The sequence below is a fragment of the Tupaia chinensis genome, unplaced genomic scaffold (genome assembly GCF_000334495.1).
Source record: "Tupaia chinensis unplaced genomic scaffold, TupChi_1.0 Scaffold000110_1, whole genome shotgun sequence".
Lineage (NCBI taxonomy): Eukaryota > Metazoa > Chordata > Mammalia > Scandentia > Tupaiidae > Tupaia > Tupaia belangeri.
In genome coordinates, this window is record NW_006159574.1 from 673299 (window position 1) to 700182 (window position 26884).

The following is a 26884-nucleotide window of genomic DNA, read 5'->3' on the forward strand; positions in this document are numbered from 1 at the left end:
CCAGGCCAGTCAGGAGGCAGCGGCAGCAGGGCTGCTGGGAATCCCCTCTCTATCTCCCTCCCTTCCGCCTGCCTCCGCCCTTCTCTCTCTCCCTCTCTCTCACCTTCTCTCTGTCTCATAAAAGAAAGGTAAAAAGGATTGAGCACATGGCCTCCAGCCGGTGTGAGGTACTAGTGCCCTCACAGTGCTGAGCTCGCTCATCCGCACAACCCGTCTCCCCCGCTGGGTGGGCTGGTTGCAGTAACCAGTCAACACAGTTGGTGCTGAGGCTGGAGAGCGAGGCCGCCCCTGCTCCCCCTGCTCCGAGGCAGAGCTCCCAATGAAGAGGTCTCCTGCAGCAGCTGCTCTCCAGCTGGGCTGTCACTTCTGGGACCCAGGAGAGGGGCGAGCTCACATGCAGTGCCCTGCTCCTGCCCGTCTTTGTGAAAGGTAACAATGAGCCTGAAGGTGACACCATTGTGCTTTATCTCCGTTAATTGGAAAAGGGACAGTGTTTATGCCACATTGTGAGGCCTGAGCCTTTATCAATTCCCTTTATTTACCCTGTTTATCTAGCCGCCTTCAGCTCTGGTTTCCCTGTAGCCTGGCGTTCTGTCCTGCCCTGGTGCTTGCACACTGTTAGCTAGCTCGTCACAGCAGGGTCCAGCCCTGAGAGTTGACGGAAGTCACCACTTCAACTTGGAAAGAAAGGAATGCTTAAACACAGCCGAGCCAGCTGAGTGTGCACCACCGGGAGAACACGGGTCTTGCCAGGTTCAGAACGCTTCACGCTCAGCCCCTGGGGTTTGCAGGGAGCAGGAAGACCTCTCTGAACACCGCCGCTGCGCCTGCCTGCAGCTCCTGCCAGTTCACCCCTGTGGCCTGCACAGCGCAGCTGCACGGGGGCTCCCTTTAAGATGCGGCCCCGGACGTCTAGGCCGGCGTAGGCTCAGGGTAATGGGGAGCTCAGACGGAGTGGCCGCTCTCACCAGAGGGCGTTTCTTCTCCAGCTCCATTCAGCTGCCGCGTCTTCCTCGTCGCCCCCGTCCACCTTCCAGGGCTAGCCTTCGTTTGGCTCGTCCCTTGCACTCTCCAGGCTGTTTCAGCCTGGGTGGCCCTCGGGCTGCCCTCCAGGCTGGGAGATGGGAGGGAGGAGGGTGGAGCCAGCAGCCAGAGACCATCCCCTGGGCAGCCGCAGCCTCTCCCTAGGCAGCACCAGCTCCTCTGCTCACATACCAGTGGCCGCAGCAGTCCTGTGTCCAGGTCGAGCTGCAAAGAATGCTGGGAAAGGTCCACTCCCTGGGCTGCCCTCAGCAACATGAGGATCGTGTCTCTAAGTACAGTAGCCATGGAAACAAGCCCCAGGCTGCCGGCTCCCCTGACCGGCCGCGTGGACAGTAGCACGGATTCTCTCCCCTCTGGACAACACGTCTGGTCAGGTGTGAGTGGGGGCCTGTGCCAGGTCCCAGTGGGCGTGACCCATCCATGGTGCCCTTGGCTGGTGGCTGTGTCGCCCCAGTCATCTGCATGCAGCATCCTCATCTCTGCCTGGCGCACCTGCGGTTCGAGGACATGCCCGCATCCTGGCGGCATCGTCCACGCAGACCCTGTCTCCACAGTTACAACTGGTCTCAGCCTGACACGAGTGTTCCCGTTTCTCCCGCTGTCAAGTCCTGGTCCCCTGCTGACTGTGTCCTCCTGTTGTCCATCCTGGTCCCCTGCCAACCGTGTCCTCCCCCTGTCCATCCCGGGCTCCTGCTCTTGTTCTTCAGGGCCTCCCCCTGGAGGACCCTAGGGTGCAGGTCCTTCTCAGCAAGACGCCATCGTCCTCCAGGTCTATGTCCTGCTGTGTGAACAAGAAACATGGATGGGGGAGATGGAAGGGGTTCTCCAGGGGCCTGGGAGTGGCCTTGGCCATTTCTGCGGCAGGCCCCACCACGTGGGCCCACTCAGGCACCCAAGGGGGCAGCAGGCCTCCATGGTATCTGGCCGCTCTCATGGTAGGGAGAGAGGTGGGGAAGGACGTCGCTGGCTGCTCTCGGGCCCTGACAACCGTGGCTGTACCTGTGGAAACCCTGCCGTCTGGGGTGATCAGAGCGTCTTCTCTGAAAGGAACCAGGTGGGCAGACGGGAGCCTCAGCGTCCCAGAGGGCCCTGGGACAGCGCTCAGCCCAGGAAGCTTCCCAGCCAAGGCTCGGGCTGCAGGACCCCGCACAGGGCACCACTCCAAGGGCGGGGGCAGAGCACAGATCCCGGGAAGGGGCCAGACACAGCCCGAGGCCTCGCTCCTCCCTCTCGAGTGCACGGAGTCTGCTTAGGACGGTCAAGGACAGAGCCAATGGCGCATCACGCACACTGGCCTGTGTGTTCGTGTCCTTGTCCACACCGCGATGCACGAGGACACGGGGCAGCTGCACTCGCTCCACCTCGGGGTGAGAAACGGATTTCGGCTGCAAGAACACAGACAGCTAGTTCTCAGGGGCACTGATACAGAGTCGTAAGTGGTTTTTAAGAAGAGGGAGGGATGGGACCAGCAGGTGTCATGGTGGAACAGGGGCCAGATTCCCATATGGTCGCCTGCAGTTTGGAGCTAGTGGCTTGAAAATCATGCCAGGCATGTGTGTGAGCGCACCCAAAATCCCGAGAGAAGAGAGGAGAGGGGATCGTGATGTGGCCATCCCCTAAGTGGTGACTTCTCACTTTCCCTCTCTCCCTCTCTCTCTCACCAGTGAGCGCAAACGCCCTATGGCAAAAAGTCTTCGAAAAGAAAAATAGGGAGGAAGGAAGGGAAGAGGAGGGGGACCACGGAGCACACAGTCCAGTGAGCTCAGACTCGGGAACGTCGAATGTGTACGCGTGGAGGTCGGCTCCGCCGCCCGTGGACAGCCCCTGTGTACACGCTGTGTGCCAATCGCTGTGCAGGTCTCTAGGGAATTACATGATTCACACGTCATTGTTAAAGTGGGAGCCAAAACCCTGGCCCCTAGCTGCTCTTGGTCCCTGCCAGAGCATCCGCCCACGCACATCACGTCTGGGTCCACCCGCCATGAGCGGGCCAGTGAGGGCCAGGTCGAACCAGCCCTCGAAGCCCTGGCCTCCGGGTGTCATCCCTGGGGTCGTATGTCCTGTTGGTGTATCTGATGGCCGCACCCATGTCACCCGGCGTTCCATTTTGTCTGCCAGCTACTACGTCTGAGCCGGTGTCTTGTCACTGGTGTCTTGTCGGGCCACATCACAGCTTTGTCGCAGCCTCGGCGGCCAGTCGAGGTGCTCCTCTGTCTGGGCCCTGTGACCACCTGAAGCAAAGGCAGGTGGTTGGGGACCACAGGGAGGCCAAGGCCCGGGAGCAAAGGTCACGGCTGCAGCAGACTGCGTGCCGGTGTGGGCAAAGCGTGATGCAGTCCATCCCATCCTCACAGAAGCCTGTGAGGCAGAAGCCGTTCTCATCCCCGTTTTCCAGTCGAGAAACCGAGGTGTAGGAGTTCGATGCCAGGTCGCAGCCTGCAGCAGGGCCCGTCCTTGCCCTCCGTCGGCCGCTTGCCCTCGGGCACTGGGGTAGCTCCTCCGAGCACCATCATCCCATGCTAGCCAAAGTGGGCAGGCCATCGCAGCCCCGCGTGTTAGCTGGCCGGAGGGGACAGGCCATCGAGCGCTGCACATCAGGTGGCTGAGGGGCTCAGGAGCTGGGGCTCTGAGGCGAAGGCGACCTCGCCATTTTCTCTCTCCCAGCCCTGCTCTCACACTGGAAATTACTGTTTCACAGCTTTGTCCTTTTCCCTCCTCTCCCCTGCTGACCCCAAAGCCACCCGGGAATACTTGACTTTCGTTCCCATTAGGAAATCCTATCTACAAACAGAGCCTGCGAGTGTTTGCAGATGTGACTCTGAATTATTTAGAGGCCGGTTCCTTAGGAACGTAATTATGGTCGGAACCAAGGATGTCACTTGGTGCCAGGTGTTCAGACGCCGAGGCATTGGGGCAGGAAACCAGCAAAACCAGTACGGCATTGCTGGGCAGGAGGAGTCAGAGAGAGGCCGGCTGGGTGGGCGCATGCTGGCAGGAGGGCCAGGCTGGGGCGGCCTGCCTCAGTGCCTCCTCTGGCGGAAGTGATGGAGGGGGCGCGCTGTGGGGAAGCACCAGGGCCCGCAAACACGTCCCTGAAGTCCAAACCACTTGCTACCCTCGGCCGGCTGTAGGCAGAGACCGGTTTTTCGCCCCCCTACTCCCCTGAGCTGGGGCTTTACAGAAACAGAGAAGCAATGCCCACCTGCCAGCGGGAGTCATGAAGGCCATCCGGACGGAGTTACTGGCCCCGCCGTCTGCACCTCTGTGGCCACCCACTGGGAGCCACCCACCTCTCCCACTCCCCGAGGAGACTTGTCCACGTGGCACCTGCACTCAGATCCCGGGATGGGACCTCAAACGGCTGGCAAGGTCGCAGAGCATGGAAGCACCAAGCCGTTGGCCACACTGAGGACCCCGACTGTCTGCAGGGCCGGAGCGGTGCAGTCAGACCCCTGCTGTGTCGAGTGTTTGCAGCCAGGGTAGCCGTCGTCCTGCCTCAGCTTCCCCGGTGGCTGTGACTACAGACCCCACCCTCCGTGGCTCCGTCTGACAGGGTCTCCCAGTGCTGCCCCTGCTCCTTAGGGTGGCAGCGGGAACCCAGGCCTCAGCTGCCAGCAACCACGTCCCGCCCGCGTCCCGGGGCTGAGCCAGACTCCCTTTGGAAAGGAAGTCTGGCTGCTGCGTGGACTGCAGGACCGACAGAGTGCCCACCCCAGGGCTGCTGCACACTGTGAGGACGAGGGTCCACCAGCAGGCGGTGGGAGGCTAGGGCAGAAGTAAGAAATTTGAGCCTAAAGGCACCTAGGAGCGGGTGTCTCTTCTGCCCAGGGACAGGATAGCATTTGCCAACGTGGCAACCTGTCAGGACGTTTTCACGGCCCGTGGCCCTCCATACCTGAGTTTTGTCTGGCCCCAACAGCCAAGGAAGGCACCTCTGTCATGGCCTCCATGCAAGATCCTGCCCCCTTGTCATCCCTGCGGAGGGCCTTCCCTCTGGCCAGGGCGCAGTGGACAGCCTGCTTAGTCCTTGCCATGAGCTGTCCCCAGGACGGGTCCTTTGCGAGCACAGAGAATTGCAGCTCCACGTCTGTCGTTCCCAGCAGAGCCCTGGGCCCGAGTTCTGTCCTGTCCGAATCCCAGCATCGGCCACGCTCACAGCTGAGACCTGAGGCTTTCCAATGCTCGCTTTTTATTTTCCTTTTTTTTTTTTTTTACTGTTTTTAAAACATATTTTAACTGTTATAATTTGTATATTCTTCCAAAGTTAACGCCTATATCTTTTTAAAATTTTTGAAATCTGCATTTAATCACGGTGCATCCTTACAGTGTACGGCAGCTCTTCCTGGCACGAATAGTGCATATTAGTGAAGTCAGAGATGCCACCGTGTGCACTATCAAGACAGGTTTTCAGTTTCATGTCTCTTAAACCTGGGGACCAGCAGGTGGCATAACGGCTACGTCGCTGGACTCCCATGTGGTCGACTGCAGTTCAAGTCCTGGACCCGGTGGCTTAAACTCACGCTGGGCATGTGTGCGTGCATGCCCAAGATCCTGAGAGGAGAATAGAGGAGAAGGGGTTGTGGTGTGGCCACCTCCCCTGGGGAGTGATTTCTCGCTTTCTGTCTCTCTGTCTCTCTCTGTCTCTCTTTCTGACAAGCACATGCACCCTATAGCAAAAATCTCTCCAAAAATAAAAACAGAAGCATTCTTGTTTGTCCGCCCCAGACTCCAGCCCCTCCTGTACTGTCTCTAGGACCCCTGTCACTCTCCCAGCTCCTACCTGTCCCAGTCACCCCGTTCCTGCCGTGGAGTGCAGACGTTCGGTGTTTACTGAGCCTCCCGGCGTTTTGTGTTGCAATTTGGTGCCCAAAGAAAGCAGGTCTTATCCCAGAGCAGCGAGGATGTGAGTGGCCTTGCCAGGCACGCCCCGCCCAGAGGACCCTGGCCCGCATGTCCTCACATAGTTTTTCTTGTGAAACCTCAAGGAATTCGGGAAATCCTCGTATCCCTTCCTACTTCTCAGTTGTCACCTAACGTGTTTCCTTACTGAATTAAAGAGCTCCAGAGGATACATTTCCAGCATAGATAAAATATTTTTATTCTGAAATGAAATTACTGCATAATCCTGCAGTCTCTACCTATCACAGCAACTGACACCGACGTCTTCATTAGACGTGGTTTGAACAAATTCTTCTTTAGCGGCCACAACTTGCTCATCCTTGCTTTCACGCCTCGAGCTCACGTGGCTTTCCACTCGTCCAGCCCGCTCAAGTCCGTCGTGTGGCCTCGAGCGTCTACGGGTCCCGTGTTTTTTCGGTGTCCATGACCATGGGTTATAATTACCACTCGCTCTCCTCTGATTGGATACTATAATGATCGCCCATCCCGTCAGAACGACCAGAATAGAATTCAGCTCTGACCCTCATTAGGCAGAAAGCGTCACGGCTCCTCGGGCCCTGCTCTTAGTGACATGGGCCTGGCTCTTCATTCTCACCTGCAGAACGACCAGAATAGAATTCAGCTCTGACCCTCATTAGGCAGAAAGCGTCACGGCTCCTCGGGCCCTGCTCTTCACTCTCACCTGGCCCACAGAGGTAGGGACCAGGTCACAGCCATCCAGGCAGGGCACGGGGGATGCTGAGACCCAGGCGACACTTTGTGCCGTGCACGTGGGAATGACAGGCCCATCGCCAGTGCTTTCCCATCGTCTGGCTCCAGCGGTGAGTCCGCCAAGCCCCTGAACCAACAGGGCCGTTAGAAAGCGTGCCTGGAACAGCCTCAGCCCTCACCTCACTGTGCCCAGGGGACCCCGTGAGGCGAGCAGCCCTCGTGAGTGGGGAATGGTCTGCCATCTCACTGTGTCCAGAGCTGATAATAGCTAGTTCCCCAAATATGGGAGGGGCTCATGTTTAATTAAGGAGTGGCCGTCTGTAAGCTCAGGCTGGAGCTCCCCACTGCCCGAAAGTCAAAAGAGGGGTCCTCTGGGGAACAGGCCAATCTTTCCTGATGTCTCTGCGGGGGCCCTGCCCTCATTGAATGCAATTACAGTAACAAATACGACGGCGTAGCTCCAGGTCCCGTGCGACCAGCAGTGCTCTGCTGATAAAGCCAGCTGTGTGGGAAATCGTTCAATGAGAAATCTAATGTGTAACTAAATTTGATAGTCTGCTCTAGTGCTTTCCTGGGGAGGGTGCGATCTCAGTAGAGAGGGGCAGTATTCATGGGCAGCCTGCGTCGCCGGCGAGCAGCCCGAACTCCGAGGTCCAGCAGCCAGCCGAAGCTGACCCCAAGCTGGAGCACGGCCAGGGGAGTCTGTCCCGTTAGCTCCGGGCAGGTGCGTGTCCGGGGCAGCAGGACAACACCGCACCTCTGCGTTGGCATTTCTCCTCACGGGCAGCATCTGAAACTGTGACTCCCAAACGCCAGCCCAGGGGCGTGCCTGTGGAGGTCAGGCACGTGGGGAGAACCGTGGAGGGTCTGTCCCAGCTCCCCTTCAGCTTCACATGAGCCGTCCAGATGGGGCCGTGCCCCAAGCCCCCAGCTGTGGCCTCGCAGCCTCGGCGCAGAGGCTAGCTGACAGCAGTGGGCCCTCTGCTCTCTGCCTTCAGTGAGGACATCCTGCCCACTGCAGCCAGTCCCACTGACCCTGCTGAGCCTGTTTCTGTGGTTCGACTCACATTCACACTCCCAGGTCCCTCCACTACCATGCCCAGCGGGTAGAGAGGACAAGATTGCAGGTCCTCCGGGGGTTAGGCTGACCTGTGGGCTGATGGCCCACCTCGCCCTAGGCTCCTGGCGCAAGCTGGAGTTTGGGGGTGTCGACGACTAGCCTCGCAGCCCAGGGGACTAAGTCAGCTCATAGGCAGTGTCAGTCTTTGAAGCACCGGAAACGTTCCAACCAGCCTAACGAAAGTCTCTAAGTTCCATTAGGCCTGCCCTTTGGCAGGAAGCAGCCGGTGGTAACCGGGCCTCAGTTTTCATCTCCTGCCACTCAAGAGGCCCAAAGCAGAGACGGCCAAGGGCACTGGATGTCCTGCCCAAGAGGGCCTCTCAGACCTGCTTAGCTTCTTGGAGGCCTTCCTGGGGCCATGGCAAAGGGGCCACGTGGGGATAGGGGCAGAGCTGGATCAAAACCGAGGCACAGCTGCTGTCTAAATGCCGACGTCCTAATGCCTCATCCACCCGATCACTGGGCCGGTGCACTTTGTCCTTGGTTGGGGAGGAACATGCAGCCAGCAAAGAGCCAGACCCACACCTGCTGCGGGATGTGCCTGGAGAGGCTGGCGGGGACCTCAGGCGAGGTGGCCAGGGCCTCCGGTGAGGAGGTGACGACTTGAAGGGGCAGCCATGGAGAGCGGCAGGTGTGCAGGCCCCGAGGGGGCCAGAGCTCGGGGAGTGCTGTTCTGACCACTGCCCCACAGTGCCCACCTCCCCTTCCGCCCACACATGCAGCCCGCGCCTCTCCGCCGAGGGTGTGCCCGCCGGGGAGGGAGGGGCTGTGCGTGTGGACTTGCAGCAATGGCGGGGGGTGGTGCGGGCAGTGGGGTGCATGCCACAGAGTGCTTTGTCCCAACACGGATGTGACCGCAGGCAGGGGGTGCCCTCTGAGGCAAGTCCCCGCATCTCAGAATCGAGGCTGGCCTTCAGAAGGGACCCAGACTGGCCCTGACACACGGCCCGGCCAGGTCAGCTGAACCTTCCTGCTTCCACACACCCTATTTGTGTGCGGCGTGACGTCCAGGATCTTCAGAACGGTGGCCTGGCGTCCAGGTTTTTCAAAGTCCACCCATTCGGAAACTAGTTTCACCGTCCCCCACCTCTACCCGCCCCCGCTTCATATCTGAGATACCTACATACGTCCTCAGTCACACGTGCCATGTTCTGTGTTTGCTGGTCACTGAGCCGTGGTCCTCCATGGAGGGGTTGCCAGTTCTGCCCACCCGCATCACTGGGGTCCTTGGGCGACTTTGGCAGTTGGGCATGGTTTCATGGATAGAGCCCCCCACTGCCCGCAGGGCTCCCCCTCGCAGCCTTCTCACAGTCCTGCCGGCCCTCCAGTTGCCATTGACAAACTGATGCCTGGAGACAAACTTTTTTTATTTTTTTAATTTTAAGAGAGTTTTACTATAGGGCACATGCACTCACTGGAGACGCAGAGAGACAGAGAGTGAGACATCACCTCAGGGAGATGGCCACAATCCCTTCTCCATTCTCCACTCTGGTTTTGGGGCACGCACGCACATACTGCTGGCTTGAGTTTCGAGCTGCTGGGTCCAGGACTCGAACCACGTTTGGCCACATGGGAGTCTAGTGGCTTAACCACTGTGCCTCCTGCTGGCCCCTGAATAGCTTTTTAAAGGGAGTTATGGGAGGATGGTTCAACACTCGTCTAATTTTGTTGATACTTGTTTACTCTAAGACAGTCACAAATTACGGCTATTTTAAAGCAACCTGACAAGCCGTAAACTGGGACATTAACTTCCCCATCTTTGTTTTTTTAGGGCACGTGCGCTTACCAAGGAGAGAAAGGGAGACAGAGACAGTGAGAGGGAAAGTGAGAGATCACCCCCCGGGGGATGGCCATGCCACAGTCCCATCTCCGTTCTCCTCTCAGGCCCCTGGGCATGCGCGCACACGTGCCCAGTGTGAGTCTCAAGCCAGGAGGTCCAGGATTTGAATCGCGGTCAGCCATGTGGGAGTCCAGCAACATAACCACTGTCCCCATCCTAATGACCCCACATGGAGGCTGAAAGTGAACAAGGAGAAAGGAAGGTGGGCTTTCTTGTCCACCCCAGAGGGTGCCAGGAGGTGGGGTGGCCACCTCAGTAGGTTCACGGCTGGCGAGGGCTTCCTAGCAGCTGGGGAACTCAGTGCCAAGGACGCGTGTTTACTGTTACAACTGGGGCAGAGGTCAGTGCGTCTCAGCCAAGGCTCAGAAGGAGGCCCACCCTCCACGTGGAGGGAGAAGGGCCAGTCCCCCTGCGCCGTAAGGAGCTGCCCAGGTATGGCCACACAGTGGGTCTGTGAAGAGCAGAGAAGAGTCCATTTTCCTGTGGGAAAGTTGAATAGAGAGACCACCCCGGCTTCTCCTCTCTCCTGGTCACTCTGTAAGGAAACCTCAGGGAGTCTGTGGGGCAATGAAATTACGGTATGTGTTTATTTTGGTGCAACAAAATGAAATCCATGCATCATCTCCTCGTAATGCACCTTTCTCATGAACTTTCTGAATGACCTTTATCTTGGAAAACTGTTTATTCGAACGGGTATGATGTTGGTTTTCCTGAAAATGGCCATCTTGGGATGGGACACGCCAGACCCACACGTGTGAGTGAGAAACGCCAGAGCAGCACGTCTGTGGCGGGGCCTCCTAGAGCGGAAGGAGCCGGGTCTGCCCAGGCCCCTGCTCTGAGCTGCGGCTCCTCCCGTGTCCCTGGAGCTGCAGCGGCTCGTTCACATCCGTCTTGGTCTGTAAAACCGGGACCGCCTGGCACCTGCAGGGCCACGTGGGGATCGTGGCGTGACGCAGCGAAACCAGTGGCTCGCATCGGCGTCCGGCAGGTAACCCCCGGGTCTCAGCGTGGCCTGTTCTGCTCTCTTTCAGAAATGTTTGACCTGGAAACGAACGAGCACGTGCAGACGGCCATAAACGAACGGCAGATGCCCAAAACAGAGTACAGGAGAATCGAGGTTGACGACTACAGTAAGCGCTGCCTTTCCCTCTTAGGGTGACCCGGAATGTCTGCCCAGAAACAGCCGCAGCGTTGGGCGCTAAGCCCGGCGGCTCCTTTGGGGTGGCTCGTCCTGCACTGAGCTGGTTGTGCTCGGAACCAGGACACTGCGGTGACAAACAAGAGCAGGAGGAAGGCAGAGGCCAAAGGTGTGAGTCTGATCTCGGCACCACCCAGGAGCGCGTCCCTCGAAATCCCACCCCGGGTCACCCTGTCTCCCTCCTGCCCCTCACCTCGCCTCGGGTACAGGGGTGTCTGGCCGTGGTAGCTGCCGCCCTGTGAGAAGAGTGTTGTTGCACCTAGACAGTTCCTCACTCTGCCTTTCTGTCTGGCTTCCATTCAGATCTTTCTGAGGCTAACTGTGCTGGGCACCAGGGACTGAGCACCCCAGAACAGGCGGGCGTGGGCGCACACCTCCAGGAGGAGCCGTGTACGCGGGGCTGCGGCTCACCTCTGTGCGGGTGGCTTCACATCAGCCGGCCCTGGGAGCCTTAGATTGGAAGGCAGTGCCTGTGCAGAGCAGTCCTAGGCTGTCCCCCTTTCCCTTGCAGTGGGACAGGACAGGGGCTTGTCCCTGGGGCGGTGGGCACCAGGGGATTAGCAGGTCCTGCCCTGTGCTTGGTAGCCTGGAGAAGAGCAGCCCCTAAGTGACCATGAGCTTGGAGCAGGATGTGAGCCCCCTCCGTGCCCCAGAGCTAGCCAGACACCCCAACGATGATGCTGGAAAGTGCTTGCTGAGGCAGAACGCCTCACAGCAGCCCGGTCAGGGGAGAGTAGCCCTGGCCGTGAGGAAGGTCCTGGGGAGGGGCCCAGGGAGCCTTGGACAGTCCTCGGAGTCAGCCTCGGCTGGGCCCAGAAGAGACCAGTGCAGTGCTGGACGGAGCAGCAGGGCCGGAGCTCGCCCTCGTGGGGAGCCGGTCCGGAGGCTGCCCTGGAGTTGCAGCCTCAGCCCGTCCTCGGTCACTCGCCAAACATCCCTCACACTGCAGTGTCACCCCGCAGGAACCACTGAACAGTTGTACACGTTTGCACTTGTCCCCATTGTCCTGTAGGGATTCATGGTCACCCTTGAGTAGAAAAGTCTGGAAACATGACAGGTCAGATCCCTCCCTCCATCCAAGTCCAGAGACTTTCTCTTTTGAAATATCCCAAGTGTTGGAACTAGCATATGCGTCGCTGGACTTCTATGTAGTCGACCATGGTTCGAGTCCCGGACCCAGTGGCTTGAAACTCACACTCTGCACGTGTGCGTATGTATGTGTGTGTGTGTGTGCATGCCCAAAATCCCAAAAGAAGACTGGAGGAGGAAGGATTGCAGCGTGGCCATCTTCCGGGGGGATGATCTCTCACTTTCTGTCTCTCTGTCTCTCCAGTGAGTGTTCACGCCCTATAGCAAAAATCTCTCTTTAAAAGAATTAAATAAATACCCCAAATGTGACTGCTCAGAGGAAGGGGGGATGAAGGAAATAAAAGGGGAGGGACCAAGAGGCAGAGAAGAATCGAACCGGCGAAAACCACATGCAGAGGCTCTGACTACTGAAAGCAGCTCTGCCCTGTGGGGGGAGGCACTCCTCTGCCCCCGGGGCCCCACAGTGTTCCTGAGCCCGAGAGGCTATGCCTGGCTGGGACTCCTCAAACCAGTCTCCTCCACTCCAAGCCCTCACCCACCGCTGTCACCCAGATGCCTCCCAAACACCGAAACTCTGATGCATGAATGCCAACCGCCCTCTGGAAGACAGGGAAGACTCTGAGAAGCAAATGGCAGCTTCCCCAACCTGGCCGCAGCTTCTTCCAGCGCAGCCCTTCCTCGAAAGGCGAACGGGCACCAGGGCCGGAAGGGAGCCCTGCCGTGCACTGGCTGGCCTGAAAGCTGCCTGGAGATCGCAGCGAACCCAGGGGCTCTGGCCTGCCGCCCGCTTTTCTTCTGTTTCCTCTCCTTTCACTCCACCAGAGGCCAAGACTTGCCCCGGGAAAGGAAGACGCATCCAGGAACCCCCACACTGTGTCCAGGCAGCCAGAGCCCAGTGTCCAAGGCCTGCCCTTGGGTGTCTGAGTGGCTGCGAGCAGCCCAGACATGGTTTTTCAACTCTTTTTTTTTTTTTTTTTAAGAGAGATACTTGCTATAGTGCGCATGCACTTGCTGGAGAGACAGAAACAAAATATGAGAAATCCCCCTGAGGGGTTGGCCATGCCACAACCCCTTCTCCTCTGTTCTCCTCTCGGGATCTTGAGCATGCACGCACATGCGCCCGGTGTGAGTTTTTAATCCACTGTGTCCAGGATTCGAACTGTGGTCAACCGTGTGAGAGTCCAGCAACATAAGCGTTACACCATCTGCTGATACCAGATATGTCTTACGGAGAGCGAAATGGCAGAGAGGGGTTGGCCATGCCACAACCCCTTCTCCTCTGTTCTCCTCTCGGGATCTTGAGCATGCACGCACATGCGCCCGGTGTGAGTTTTTAATCCACTGTGTCCAGGATTCGAACTGTGGTCAACCGTGTGAGAGTCCAGCAACATAAGCGTTACACCATCTGCTGATACCAGATATGTCTTACGGAGAGCGAAATGGCAGAGTCCGGGCTGCCTTCCTGCCAGTCCCTGGGTCACAGATGCGATTTGCAAGCCACTTGCATTCAGGCCGTCTTGGGACAGCCTGTGTGGCCCAGCAGCATGGCCGCTGACGCAGTTAACGAGTACTGGCCTGGGCGGGCAGAGGTGGCCGAGAGCTGGCCAGGCCATTGCCCGGCATGTGGCTCTCACTGGCCTCCCTCAGCCACTGATGTCACACTGCCGAAGACCAGGTCCAGCAGCCCTGGGGGCTTCAGGGACAGCAGGCAGCCCTGGCTCCTGCCCAGGCCCCAGGTTATGGTTCCAACAGCGTCGGAGCCGCACGGCAGGAGCTGCACACGGGAGGCCCCACTCGCCTTGGTCTGGTCCTCGCCTGTCCTCACTGCCACACCCCACTCACGGTGCACCCACCCCGTAGCCAGCGGCAGGGCAGAGGGCACCGACGCCTCACCCCCACCGCAGTCATCTGCAGCCCTCGAGCTCATGCTCCTGGCCTGGGCTGTGTGCCAGTCAGTGCTGATGGCAGCCGGTCTTCTCCGACACTTCTGCACGCAGGGGGAGCGTACGCTTCCACTGGGGAAATGGAGCCTCACAGTCCGGTGACCCTCCCAAGGCCACGTGGAGGTCAGGTGACTTACCTAAGTGACACTCTGGACCAGCCCCTGTCTGTGGCCTTCTGGACCACACCTCCCCCAGAGTGCCCTTCACCTCCAGGGTCACCAAGGAGCTCATCCTGCCCCGCGTGTCCCTCCCCAGCCCCACTCCCCACACACACAGACACACACACCCTGCCCGTGCCTGCTGACCTGCTGCCATGCACTGTTTCTCTCCAGGCCTGCCAGTGCAGATCCTGAAGCCCGCGACCTTCACCGACACAGCCCACTACCCCCTGCTGCTGGTGGTGTAAGTCCTACCCTCGCCCTGGGTGGGGTGTGGGTGCTGGCACTTGGCGACACTGGGACACTGTGGGCTCGCCAAGAAAGACAGCCAGTGGGAGTCCTGTCCGCAGACTAAACCTCGGCTCCTGAGCCCGTCAGCAAACGCCAGGTTCTTCATCCTGGAGCCCCAGAGGATAAAGGAGACAGGGCTCCCTGCCCCATCTACCGGGGGCAGCCGGCCGCGATGAAAGCAGGTCTCAGGTCAGGCTCTGTGGGTGGTCGGGGGTTCAGAAAGTCACAGCTCAGCACATGACCCCAAGCTGGCAGGGGCGGGTCCCAAGGGATGGAGACAAGGCACAGCCTGAACTCGGACCCCGCATGCCACATAGCTGTCTCAGACTGCTGAGCCCCAGGCGAGCGCCTGTCCCAAACGCCAGTGGTGTGCCAGCACGGGTGTGTCAGCTGCTCCTGGGGGGATGAGCCATCCTCTGGGCCGGAATTGGAGGACAGCCTGCTCTGTGCCTGTACACACCTAGGAAGGTGTGGCGTCTGATTTGGTGTTTGCCTGTCAGGAGCCTGCCCTGGGTGTGGGCTCCAGAAGGCCATTAGTGCCAGCTGACCACCCCGCATTCAGGGAGTGGAGCCTGGACTCACAAAGCACACGGGACACTTTCAAAGGACCGCACCGGCCGGGTTGTCTAATCTCCTGTCCTCACCGCCTGGCAAGGGGCGCTGCCGAGCTTCCTGCTGCCCCAGGGTTGTTTGGGGCAACTGTGCCAAACCTAAGTGAGCATCTGCCAACCTCCTGGAGCCTGACTGAGCCTGGGCAGGCGCTCCCCCTCTGGGGGCTGTGTCACCACGGGTCCCGGTGTAGATTCCAACCTCTGACTCCTGCAGTTAACCCACTGTCCTTGCGATCTGGATCATTCAGCACATTGCCCACAGCTCCCCATACACACGTGCACTCATGCACTCATGTGCACACGCACATCCACACACACCCCAGACACATGTACATACACATGTACATACAGCACATACGCATGACACATATATCCCATGCATCCAGGCACACACGCTCCATGCATCCAGGCACACACGCTACATGCATGAACAAATATATGCACGTGCATACATATGTGCACACCACATACACATACCCCTCCCAGACACACATATATACACGTCCATAGATCCCAAACGCATGGCATATACATGCACAGACGTGCACACCCACATGCTACCTCACTAACACACATGCACACACACACACACACATGGCCTCCCTTCCCTCCTGCTAAACCAGCTCTTGAGCACTTTCTCAAGGACGATTCTCAAAAGATTTCAAAAGCAGCCTTCTTCCCCGACTCTGGTTTCTTCAGTAGCCCTTGGTGAAATCCCAGCCAGCCTCGGTCTGCACCACGAGTCCCGCTCCTCTCCCAGTGGACGCGGCGGCCGTGTGGACAGCCCACAGCAGCATGGGCTCAGGCAGGGCCCACGAGGCTGACCCGAGCAGCCTGGGAGGCAGTGTCTTGTGCTCAATTCTCTCCTGCCCCGACTTCAAACCTGATGGCATGGAGATCCAGGGGCCCCAGGACACCACGGGCACCGTGCTGGTGGCACAGACACACAGCCCGTCCCCCGCAGAGCCCAGCGTGCCCAGCCACTCAGCCCTGGGCGCAGTGCTCTGGGCCCGCTCACACCCTCCTCCCCCTAGCACTCCCCCGAGGGAAGGAAGCGAGACAGCCATGGTGGTCAGGGGTGTCGGGGACCTTGCGCCTGCTGTGGTCCCTGGAGGAGGCTGACTTGAGCTCACTCCCTGTCCTGCCAAGCTTCCCGCCAAAGGGACTGATGTAGAAGCCTCCCCACACCCACAGGTGCCCGGCAAGGGACTGACAGCCAGCCCCACGCTGAAAGCAGCCCTGACCGGGTCCATGGGTACTCCCCTGGGCAAGCTTTAAGCTCACAGCATGGTGCCACGGGAAGGGCGCTAGAGTGTGCACAGCAGGCCTGGCCCGGCCCGTGCATGAGCGTCCTGGCCCCAGAGTGACAGCGGCCTCGCTCCCTGAGCAGATGCGCAGGGGGAAGGCCGGCCCTCACGCTGAGGAGGGAAGGGATTTCTGCACACCACGGGTGCCACTGGGCAAGGGAGTCAACACATTGTTGTCACACACATGCCAGGTCCTGGGGGAGCGGCCTGAGACAGCCAGACCCAGGAAAGGCAGAGTCCGGCAGCCAGGAAGGCATGTCACGTGAATGCCCTCCGAAGGCTGAGTGGGCAAGGCCCGTGCGCTCCAGACGGCCCTGCTGCCTCGGCTCTTTGGGGTGCCTTTTCCTCGTGGCGTTATGGGTGCGTAGGCAGTGTCCTGGTCCCTGCCCCGGCAGCAGGCCTAGGTCAGAGTGGTGGCGCGGGGCTGGCTCACAGTCCCCTGGGAGGGCAGCAGGCATGGTGCAGGCTGGGGAGCCGCCGTCCGCCAGTGGGAAGTGGGTCTCAGACTCTCCTCTCTGTTCCAGGGACGGGACCCCAGGCAGCCAGAGTGTGTCCGAGAAGTTCGAGGTGACCTGGGAGACGGTGCTAGTGAGCAGCCACGGTGCGGTGGTGGTCAAGTGTGATGGCCGAGGCAGCGGCTTCCAGGGGACCAAGCTGCTGCACGAAGTCAGGCGGCGGCTGGGCATCCTGGAGGAGGAGGACCAGATGGAGGCCGTGCGGTGAGCGCCCCGGGCGGGGCCAGGAGCAAGAGGCCAGGACCAGCTGCCCAGCAGGGGCTGTGCCGCGGCCACAGATGAGTGCTTTGGCCGGAGCACACGGTGTGCGTGCGGTGCGCACATGCAGGTTGAGCATCCGTTATCCAAAGTGCTGCAGGTGTTTTTGGATTTCGGAATGTTTGCATATACCTGGTGAGACATCCTGGGGTGGACTCAAGTCCGAACATGAAATTCATTTACGTGTACCCTCCCTTACACACAGGCTGGCAGAGGTTGTGTGCGGCGTCCTGTAGTGCAGGATTTGGCCGTGGCCCTGATGAGAGGTCAGGAGTGGGATGTCCCTGGTGGCATCAGGTCGGTGCTCAAACAGGTTCAGATGTGAGAGCATCCTGATGTTCAGGCAGTGATGCCCGACCTGGGGGCAGTTCTAGGGGCACGCCAGGGGCCTACCAGTAATCTCCCAAAGGCTGTGAGCGCCTTTCTGCCGCTGAGCCGGTGGTTAAGCTGATGGAAACGCGGCTCAGAGTCAGAGGCTGCGAGATGGGCCCACGAGCTCCTCGGTGCCGTGGGGTCCACGTGTCACAGGGAGGCGGGACGAGGTGGAGAAGGAAAGGCAGGAGAAGAGGCTGTGCGTGGGGACACATCTGAGCCGCAGGCCACCTCGGCTGAGGGGAGCACCCCTGTGCGTACCTGGGCTGGGTCAGCGGGCCCTCCTTCCCTCTGAGGAGCGGCACGTTTCGTTTTCATCATCGAGATGGGAGACCGCCGAGTATTACAGACAGCAGGAAGAGGCTTCGCGCCAAGAGGCAGACGCTCGAAATTATTTATTGACTTTTATTGCGATGCCAGAGACACGAGGGTACATCAAGAGCTTACACTAGGCTACAGCTGGCCTTCAGGCTCCCTCAGTAGAAACGGTTTTCACGGTCTTAACGGTGCGAGCACGGCAGAGCTGAGCACGCTTGGCAGTGAAGAGGCCATCCCGCACCCCAGCCCGCTCTGCAGACACACCACGTGGACCGGCGAGGGGTGCGGAGAGCCCTGGAGCCGGGGCTCCCCCCATGCCAGCCATTTTCTCCACCAGGAAGAGGGTGCACAATGTGACCAGGGCACACAGAGGGGTACGCACGAGCCCGTCTCAGCACGCGGGGACAGCCAGAGGACTGCCGGAAGCTGGCGTCCTATCCTGTGACCTGCGGGTCAGCTCTGCAGGCTCACAGATTTTGCCTCACTGACTCCTCAGGTCATTTTCTCTTTTTTTAAAAAAGACCGATGCACCCTGTAGGCGGTTCCTCTCCTCCTTCCTGAGGCCCGAGCTAGCTGAGGAGAGACCAGGCGATATCGTCAAACTCCGTGTGTGTCATAGGCTGAAAGCGCAGGGAAGTCCCTGAGGACTCGGGTAGTCAGAAGTGTGCCTGCTGGAATGTTTTTGCCTGGAAGCCAACCACACACACAAACGCGGGTCTGCACAGAGGCTGTGCCCCTCCCAGGGTGGCCACCATGGTGGCCAGGCCTAGCTGGCCACTCATGCCCCCGGATGACTATCTGCTGCACCTGCTCCTGGCCTCCTCATTCACCTCCAGGAGGCTGGAGAAAGAGCCACTTCGAGAAACTTCCAGAAAGGAAGGGAGAGCCTGCCTGGAAACAGCACACCATCTTCTCCTGTTGCCCAGGCTTCACCAGAACCCACAACTCAAACCCACTTCTGGTGAGAGAAGTGCTGGCAGCTCCCCTGGCCTGGGCCAGTCCTCTTGGACCACTGGGCCACCTGTCCCCAGAGCAGAGGAAAGAAGTGGCGAGTGAGTCCCAGGTCTGTCTGCAAGGAGGGAGGCCAGGGGCCGCCGGCACCAGCGGCATACACTGGCATACACTGCAGGTGACTTCTCTCACTCCGACTCCGACTCTGACTTCGCAGCCGGCAGCCGGGTCCCTGCGGGGCTCTGGAGGATGCGGTACTTACCCAGCAAGCTGGCCAGGGCCCTTTGCTTCTCTACCCCTCCTGCTTTGGCCTGCTGTTCTTGGGGGCCTTTTTCCTGCCCTCGGCTACACTTACCTTGCCCTGCCTGGTCTCACTCCTCCCGCCCATTAAGGAACCATGGTGGAGGAAGGTCATGGTGTCCTGCAGACACCCGTAGGCCACTCACCTGCAGGCACTCGGCTCCCTCTAGCCGCTCCTCTCAGGGCACAGGAAGAAGAAGACTGTTCACATTCACATTGTTTTCTAAAAACAAGGAACTAGCCGGGCCACTACTCACAGGGACGTGAGCACGGAACAGCTGCAAAGCTTCCTGCCATCGTAGAAGCACAGACAGGAGGGTCGAAGTGTGTCACATCATGGATAGCCTGGCTGACCTGCAGCCTGATCCATCAGAAGGGAATGCCCAATGGGAACCAGCAGTTAGCGTAATGGCTATGTCGCTGGATTCCCACATAGTCGACCGCGATTCGCGTACCGGACCCGGTGGCTTAAAACTCACGCCGGGCGCGTGTGCGTGCATGCCCAAGATCCCGAGAGGAGAATGGAGGAGAAGGGATTGCTGCGTGACCATCCCCTCTGGGGGGTGATTTCTCGCTTTCTGTCTCTATGTCTCTCTCTGTCTGTCTGGCGAGCGCACACACCCTATAGCGAAAACCTCTCAAAAAAAAAGAAGGGGATGCCCATTTTATCAGAAGTCAGCATCACTGGGCATGCAGGCCACGCCGGTGGTTAGTAGCCCGCCATGCTGGAAGTGAGCCTGGTGTGCTGTGCAGGCCCCAGCCAGGTCTCGGACTCTATTCCAGCGTGTGGAACCTCTCGTTCACATCCCCTTGGCCCTGCAGCTCTGTCCACAGGCAGCCTTGGCCTTTTCTACTCCATTTGAAAATGCTGTCTCTAGGCTCAACTTGGAATTGTCTTTGTCATTTTTCTTTCTGGATCCTGTGCACACAAAGATGGGCATGCACACACACACCCTGGGTTACGTGAGAAAGAATAAGAGAAACATGCCTTCCTTTTTCTTGTTGCTCCAGATAGCTAGAAAATGTCTTAAAATGTTCTTATTCTATGCCCACACATGATATTATAGTTTTGCTAGGTATAAAATTCAATTTCTATCTAGAAAGCCAGCAGGTGTCAAGACCCCTCTGCTAATTAGGATTCAGAAACCAGGAAGATTCCAGCTGTTTTGTGGGGGAAACAAGGACAATGGCGGGAGCCAGGATGAGCAGTGCCCAGGCAGCTCCCATGAGAGCTCTAGACTGGTCACTGTCAGCACAACTACAGAGGACACAAGGAAAGTGACTCTCAACCCTTCAGGTACAGAACAGAGACCTCCTCCCAGGAAGTGAGTTCAGAGGGCACTGCCAGTGGGCTGAGCTCTTTGTGTCCCTGTTGACCCCAAAGGCTGACCAGAGAGAGGCAGTAGGAGTCATAGAGTTCCAAGTGAGGGCCACTAGCAACAGGGGACAAGAACCCACGCAGAGACTGACCAACCTGATGGTCTCGGGTATCCTGGGTTCACGTTTCCCAATGGATAAACTCTTAGACCTGGAAGTTCTACAGCGTCTTGCAAAACTGCTTTGAGCTCTTACTGTAAACACGCTGCCTGCATAGTAAATAAGTAAAATGAGGGACGATTACATTAGAATTTCTTTTTACTTAGAGAGGGTTTACCACTTGAAATGTGGAAGACACAACTCCAGGGCCCAGGGACACAGAGTACAGCCACACTGTGCACTCAGCCCCCGCTCTCTTTGCCCCTGCAGGACGATGCTGAGAGAGCAGTACATCGATAGGACCCGCGTGGCTGTGTTCGGGCAGGTGAGTCTGTGCTGCTCGTGTCTGAGCTCCCGCCTGGTCTAGAGCCTGGAGCCACGTCGGCACCAGGCCCAGTCCTGATCTACCGAGAGCCTCTGGTCTGTGTGAGCGATTGCTTCTTAAAAGCGAGAGCCTGGGTGCTTAGTGATTCTGCAGTGGGAGCTTTCATTTGGTCACTCATCCATCAGTGCTGCTTTTTACATTGTCTGGAAGGAAAAAAAAACAAACCCAGGTCCTTGTTGAGGGGCTCTTTAGGCTCCTAATTAATTTCCTTCCATGAACCTGCTGTGGTTTTAATGCGATATCCCCGAGAAGGAAGGGAAGCAGGGATCTGTTCTATTCTGGATGTCTTGATGCGCAGTAAGTACATTAATTACCACATTTACTCAGACGGGAGGAAGGCTGTGGGGAGAGTCATGTTCAAACCTATCAGACCAAGATGCTCTGGCTGGTGGCCCACATCAGCAGGCTGGGGCCTGGCCTGGCCACGGTGTCATGGAGCCTCTGGGGGGAGTTCAGGCGCCTGCTCTCACCCTGGAATGTGGAGCTCCTGGGGGAGTTCAGGTGCCTGCTCTCACCCTGGAATGTGGAGCCCCTGGGGGGAGTTCAGGCACCTGCTCTCACCCTGGAATGTGGAGCCCCTGGGGGAGTTCAGGCACCTGCTCTCACCCTGGTATGGAGTTCAGGCACCTGCTCTGGCCCTAGCATGTGGCCTCTCACTCGCCTGGCACAGCCTGCACCAGAGGCCTCTCGATCCCCAGAAACAAGTGCACATGTGGATTGGTGCAGAGCACCTGTCCTGACCCGCCGCCAGTGGTCGCGGCAGGTGGAGGGTGTACAAGCGGTCACTGTGAACTCAGCCCACATTTGATGGGAGGAGTGTGGTTTGAGAGTGCGACCCCCCCAACAGGGGTGCCTTCTCACTTTCCCTCTCTGTCTCTCCCCGGTGAGCACACGTGTCCTCTAACAAAACTGATCGAATGAATGAATGGAGCTGGCTTCGTGGCGCGGTGGTAATGTGCCCCTCAGGAGAAGCTGGTTCTCACACAGCCACCATGGTTCAAATCCCAGCCCCACCGGCCTGAAGAGCACACCAGCACACATGCTCAAGTGCTCAGGGCCTGGCTGACTAGCTGGAGGAGGAGCTCGCAGCACAAGCAAAGCTCTGTCTGTCTCTCATGCACCCACTCTATAATAAATAAAGTAAAACTTTCAATAATAATAAAGCTACATGAAATGGTTGCCTATCACAGACCTCAGCCTTCCACAGCTGGCCTCATGGCGCCCCGGCACCCACGCCCCTGCCTCCACCTGCACGTTCTTTTCCAGGACTACGGCGGGTACCTGAGCACGTCCATCCTCCCGGCGAAGGGGGAGAATGAAGGTCAGACTTTCACCTGCGGCGCTGCTCTCTCTCCAATCACAGACTTCAGACTCTACGGTGAGTGGCCCCGAGCCGAGGGTCACGCCCACAGCATGGCCCTGGTCCTCTGGGAACCCTGGAGTCACGGGGCTGGTGGGCAAAGCACGGAGAGGAACCTGGGGCAGGACAGGGACGCTCCGGCCTTGGTTCTCAGTGAAGTGGTCGAGCCGCTGATGCCCGTAAGTCGCATCCCAGCTGCGAGACCGCAGTCCGAGGTAGAGCTTGCAGTCTGCTCACAGCAGCGGGGCTAATGCCGGAGGGAAGGGCAGGCTGCGAGCTGCGGGGCAGTCAGGACGACTTGCTGTGGGACCAGGCAGAAAGGGGACCACCAAGCGTGGGGACCAGCCATCTGCCCAGCACAATGTGGCTTCGCTGTCAGTGTTTTGGGACAGGGGCTCCGTGCTCCTCCTCCCGGCCACCCAGTCCCTTCTCTGACATGCACGCCGCATGCACTAACCACTTCTTAGCTGTGCAGAGGGGTCTTTGCTGTGGCCCTGAGAACTCGCACTCACCGTGCAGTGCTGAGGCGGGAGGACCAGAGGTGCCTGTCTCGTTCTCCCAGGGCCACGCCCCATCCCCTGATCTCCCCTTCAGTCCCCTCGCCGCCCCCTCCCACAGTCCCCTGTGCCCCATCTCAGCACCCTTGGACACCACCAAGCAGTCCAGGGACTTGGGGGTGCGGCAGCCCCGACTCTCACAAAGGACCTCCTCATCCTAGCCAAGTGCTCTTTCGAATGAAATTTCCACTTAGAGAACTCTCCTGGCCCAAAGCTTGAATAATTGAGAGTAATTTTCTCATGAGAATATATGTGGCAGATTCAGATGTGACAAACAGTGAGATGTTCCTACTTGTCCTTAGTATTTCTCAGTCGTGCTGCCTCGGAGCTGACTCACACGCACACACACGCAGCCCAGGGTCTCGCACTGCCACACCCAGCCCACAAGGCCTCCTCACCTGTCCCTCTGTTCACCGGGACTGCCCCAGGCCTTGTGCAGAGTACTCTGCCTGCCGCTCCTGACGGGTGTGGCATCGTGCCCTGCTCCCCGCAGACCCCAGTCCTGCTGCAGAAACTGGCCTGGAGCCAGGCTTTGGGACTGAACATGCCGGGCCTAGGCTTGCTAAGAGTAATTCCATCCTTTGGAAACTCGCTTGCTTCCTCCCGCCCTCTTTCCTGTGTGTCTAAACCAAGTGGAGGATGCCCTGTTCATTTAGGACCTGGATGGGTTACACTTCCCTTGCTGAGGCTCTGCCGTACTGGTAAGAACCCAGCCACCAACACGAACACATCTCAGCACCACTGCCCACCTCCATGGCTGCGTAAGCCCCCAGGGACCGACCAGTTTTCTGAAGACACACGTTTGCCAAGCAAGCGGGTGTAGCTGTGCCCCAGACCCTGGCCTATCCCTGGATATCCCTAGAGTCTGGGCCCTGCACTGGCCAGGCCTGAGGCTGAGAATAACACCCCACCCCTGCTGCTTCCAGCATCTGCCTTCTCTGAGCGGTACCTGGGCCTCCACGGACTCGACAACAGAGCCTACGAGGTATGTCCGGTACAGCTGCCATGCCTCACGGGGCTCACGACGGAGGGCACCTCTTTGGCTCCTCTCCCACCTGGCCCGGCCCTGTAGCCCCTCCCCTTCCACGCCAGGCTTCTCCCTTACACCACCACCAGAGCCTGCCCTAGAAGCCTGGACCCACCGGTCCTCCGTGAGAGAGCTGAGGCCAGTGGCCTCCCCGTTGGTCTGATTTCCTCCTTCGGGACTTTGTAGATAAGGGAGAAGGCTGAGGGAGGATGGGGTCAGGAGTCCACCCCAGGGCCCGAGCCCCGAACCCCAGCTGTCCTTGGAGAGCAGACGCTCCTGTGCTTCCTCTGGAGCGGAGGCTTCCCCGGGACCCGTGCCAGCCAGGCCTGGCTTCTCTCCAGCTGGAGCAGGTGGAAACGGGTCCTGCGGCCGTCCTGCCACTGCTGGGCTGGTCCCACAGTGGGGGTCCACACGGGAGACCCGAGCCTGCACGGGAGGCCCAATGGCCCCGAGGCCGCCTGCAGTCAGAGGCTCTCCTTTTACTCCTCCTCCCAGCCCGCCTCCTTCCTGCAAGGAGTTAGCATGAGGGACAGCGGGGCTGCCGAGCCTCCACCTCTCCCTGTGCTGTGATGCGCCCAGTAGTGCCTGCACTTGGTTCCCGGCATGGCTCCCCTCTGTGGGGGCCAGCTCAAGCCCGCTATGCAGCACCCAGCCTGCAGCCCCCACCCCACCATGCCCCCCACAGCCCCTGCCCTGCAGTGCCCGCCGCGCCCTGCTAATGCTCGCCCTTGCCACACTGCAGATGACCAAGGCAGCCCTGCGCGTATCAGCCCTGGAGGAGCAGCAGTTCCTGATCATTCACGCCACTGCAGACGGTAAGGCCGGGGCACGCTCCACCGTGTGGCCAGAAAACCAGCCCCGGACAGCGTGACGGCGTGATGAACACTTCCCTTTTTTTTTTAAACAGAAAAGATCCATTTCCAGCACACGGCAGAACTCATTACCCAGCTCATCAGGGGGAAGGCCAACTACAGCTTACAGGTACACACGCTCTGCCCTGCCCTGCCCTGCCCGCGAGCAAGAGTCACTCTCCACGGAGCGCGGACGGCTTTGGGCTCGGGACACCCCACTTCTGCACACGCACCTGGGCTGTGCCTGCTGTGAGGGGTGGGCGCGTCAGGTCAAACGGGCACAGGCCCATGCTTCTAATTAAGGACTGCTCAGCTCTGCACGCCAGCCAGGTCTAAACCCTCCAGAACAACCAGCACCCCACCCCCACCCACCCCCTCACCTCTGCCAGACAGGAGCAGCCAGGCCAGCGGCCACACCCCCGCAGCATGAGTGGTGACGTCACTGGCGTGGGGCGGTGGTGCTGTTTTCCACCTCGAGGGGGCATTAGCGGGCACTGAATCCTCTCCCAGCCTCCCCTGCCCACCAACACCACTGAGCCCTGGTAGAAGGCCTTGGCAGCACCTGTGGGCGAGAGCTCTGCCCTCCCAAAGACTGGCTCAAGGCCTGTCCTTGCCACCTAGCCCAGGCTCTCCGCAACGTGCAGGGCTGCTGCTAGAAACTTCTTCCACCTCCTTCCTGCCTCTGGTTCCTCTGGCATGACCCAGTGATCTTTCCTGAGGCCCCTGTCTCAGAGAGCACCCACCCTAGCACTGACCGCCATGCAGCCTGAGCAGGCGTGCCTGCCGCTGGCCAGTAGGGAGCGCTGCAGGGAATCGGACCCAACCATCCATTGAGGGGACAGTGTCCGAGTCGCAGCGACCTGGGTCACGGCCACGACGGCAGTTGCATGCACAGGGGGCTGCTCCCCGGGATGTGCACAGAGCTCCGCTGGCCAGGTGCTGGGCAGCCTGGGCAGCCTGGGCCGCGGGCTCCGCCTGCATCAGCGTCTGGGCCCGTGGGGATCCAAACAGCCGCGCAGGAATGTAGCCACGGCCGGCTGCAGGCAAGAGGTGGTGGTGGGACCTCTTGTACACTTGCTCCCCCGATCTTTGAATGCATGGCCACAGCGTCACGACTTCTCGAGAGAGGCTTTAAAGTAAAGGCCACCCCGCAGAGGCCTGAGGGAGCCAGGACTCGAGACGCAGGGGCAGCCCCGGCAAGGACCAGGCTTCTGAACACACTCGCCTTGAGTCCTGTTCACACACGCGCACTGTGTGGAGCGGCGCACGGGGGCTCCCAGGTGGTGTCGCCGTGTGGCAGTGCCAAGATGAGCAGGGTGTTGTGCGCACCAAGGGCCGAACACAGCCACGGCCAGTGCTACTGAGTGCTCCAGGCCCGACCTGAGCTTTCCAGGGGTGGGACTCACAAAACGAGACATGAGCGGGAGCCTGTTAGCAGCTTGTCCCCCTGACAGGACAGGAAGTCACCTGGCACCGAGCAAGTAGCAGAAGCAGGGTGCAGAGCAGGGTGGGCCCCGCAGTCGCAGCTGCAGGACTTAGCACCTCGGCAGCGATTTCTCACACTCAGGGCCACTGCGCTAGCCCAGACCCTGGCCGTTTCCTCCCCGAGCCCCAACAGCTCGAGACGGGGGCCGCAGCCTGCGTAGACCCCAAGCACGTACCCGGGTTGCACATTCAGAAGAGCAGACCCGGACTAGAAAGTGTCTCTGCTTCATTCAGCCGACCTCCCCGGGCGCCCGCTGCACACAGCACAGGCCGGCGCCACGAGGTGGCAGAGGGGTCGGAAAACCAGCTGGCCTTGGGACTGGTGGCTTGTTTCGGCACCAGCTGGCACAGCCAGGCACAGCTTCTGGGCAGAAAAGGTGCCCGCATCCGGGGCCGCACGGGCAAGGAGTCGTGTGTCCGCTAAGATTCCGATCCCGTTGGAGCCTGGGCTCCCTGCCTTCCTCTGCCGGCGGGAGGGTGGGCCGGGTAACCTCTGGGCCTTTCTTGCAGATATACCCGGACGAAAGCCATTACTTCCACAGCGCCGCCCTCACGCAGCACCTGTACCGGTCCCTCATCAACTTCTTCGTGGAGTGCTTCCGGATCCAGGACAAACTGCCCACAGCCGCCACGAAAGAGGACGAGGAGGAGGACTAGCCAGGCGTCCGCGGAAGCACAAAGCTGGCTCTTTCTACAACCGTATGCAACTGAGGCTCCCCGCCCGCCCTCTCCCCGGCGGCCCGACGCGTCTGCGTCCCCTAGCATGTGTGTCTCGGTCCAGAGGCAGATCGGCTCCGGCCCGGCACGAGGGCGCGCGC

At 59.5% G+C, this 26884-nt stretch overlaps 1 protein-coding gene across 1 annotated transcript in view; it reads left to right on the forward strand.

Annotated features, from left to right (window-relative positions):
* Window positions 1–26870, forward strand: part of DPP6 (dipeptidyl peptidase like 6) — a 510008-nt gene extending 483138 nt beyond the window's left edge. Inside the window, exons 18-26 of the mRNA XM_006143805.1 lie at window positions 10646–10744; window positions 14177–14246; window positions 16736–16930; window positions 20672–20726; window positions 22053–22164; window positions 23630–23688; window positions 24473–24545; window positions 24638–24711; window positions 26577–26870. Coding sequence (XP_006143867.1) covers window positions 10646–10744; window positions 14177–14246; window positions 16736–16930; window positions 20672–20726; window positions 22053–22164; window positions 23630–23688; window positions 24473–24545; window positions 24638–24711; window positions 26577–26723 — 884 coding nt within the window. The 3' untranslated portion in view covers window positions 26724–26870. The remainder of the gene's footprint in view (window positions 1–10645; window positions 10745–14176; window positions 14247–16735; window positions 16931–20671; window positions 20727–22052; window positions 22165–23629; window positions 23689–24472; window positions 24546–24637; window positions 24712–26576) is intronic.
* The last annotated feature ends 14 nt before the right edge of the window (window positions 26871–26884 follow it).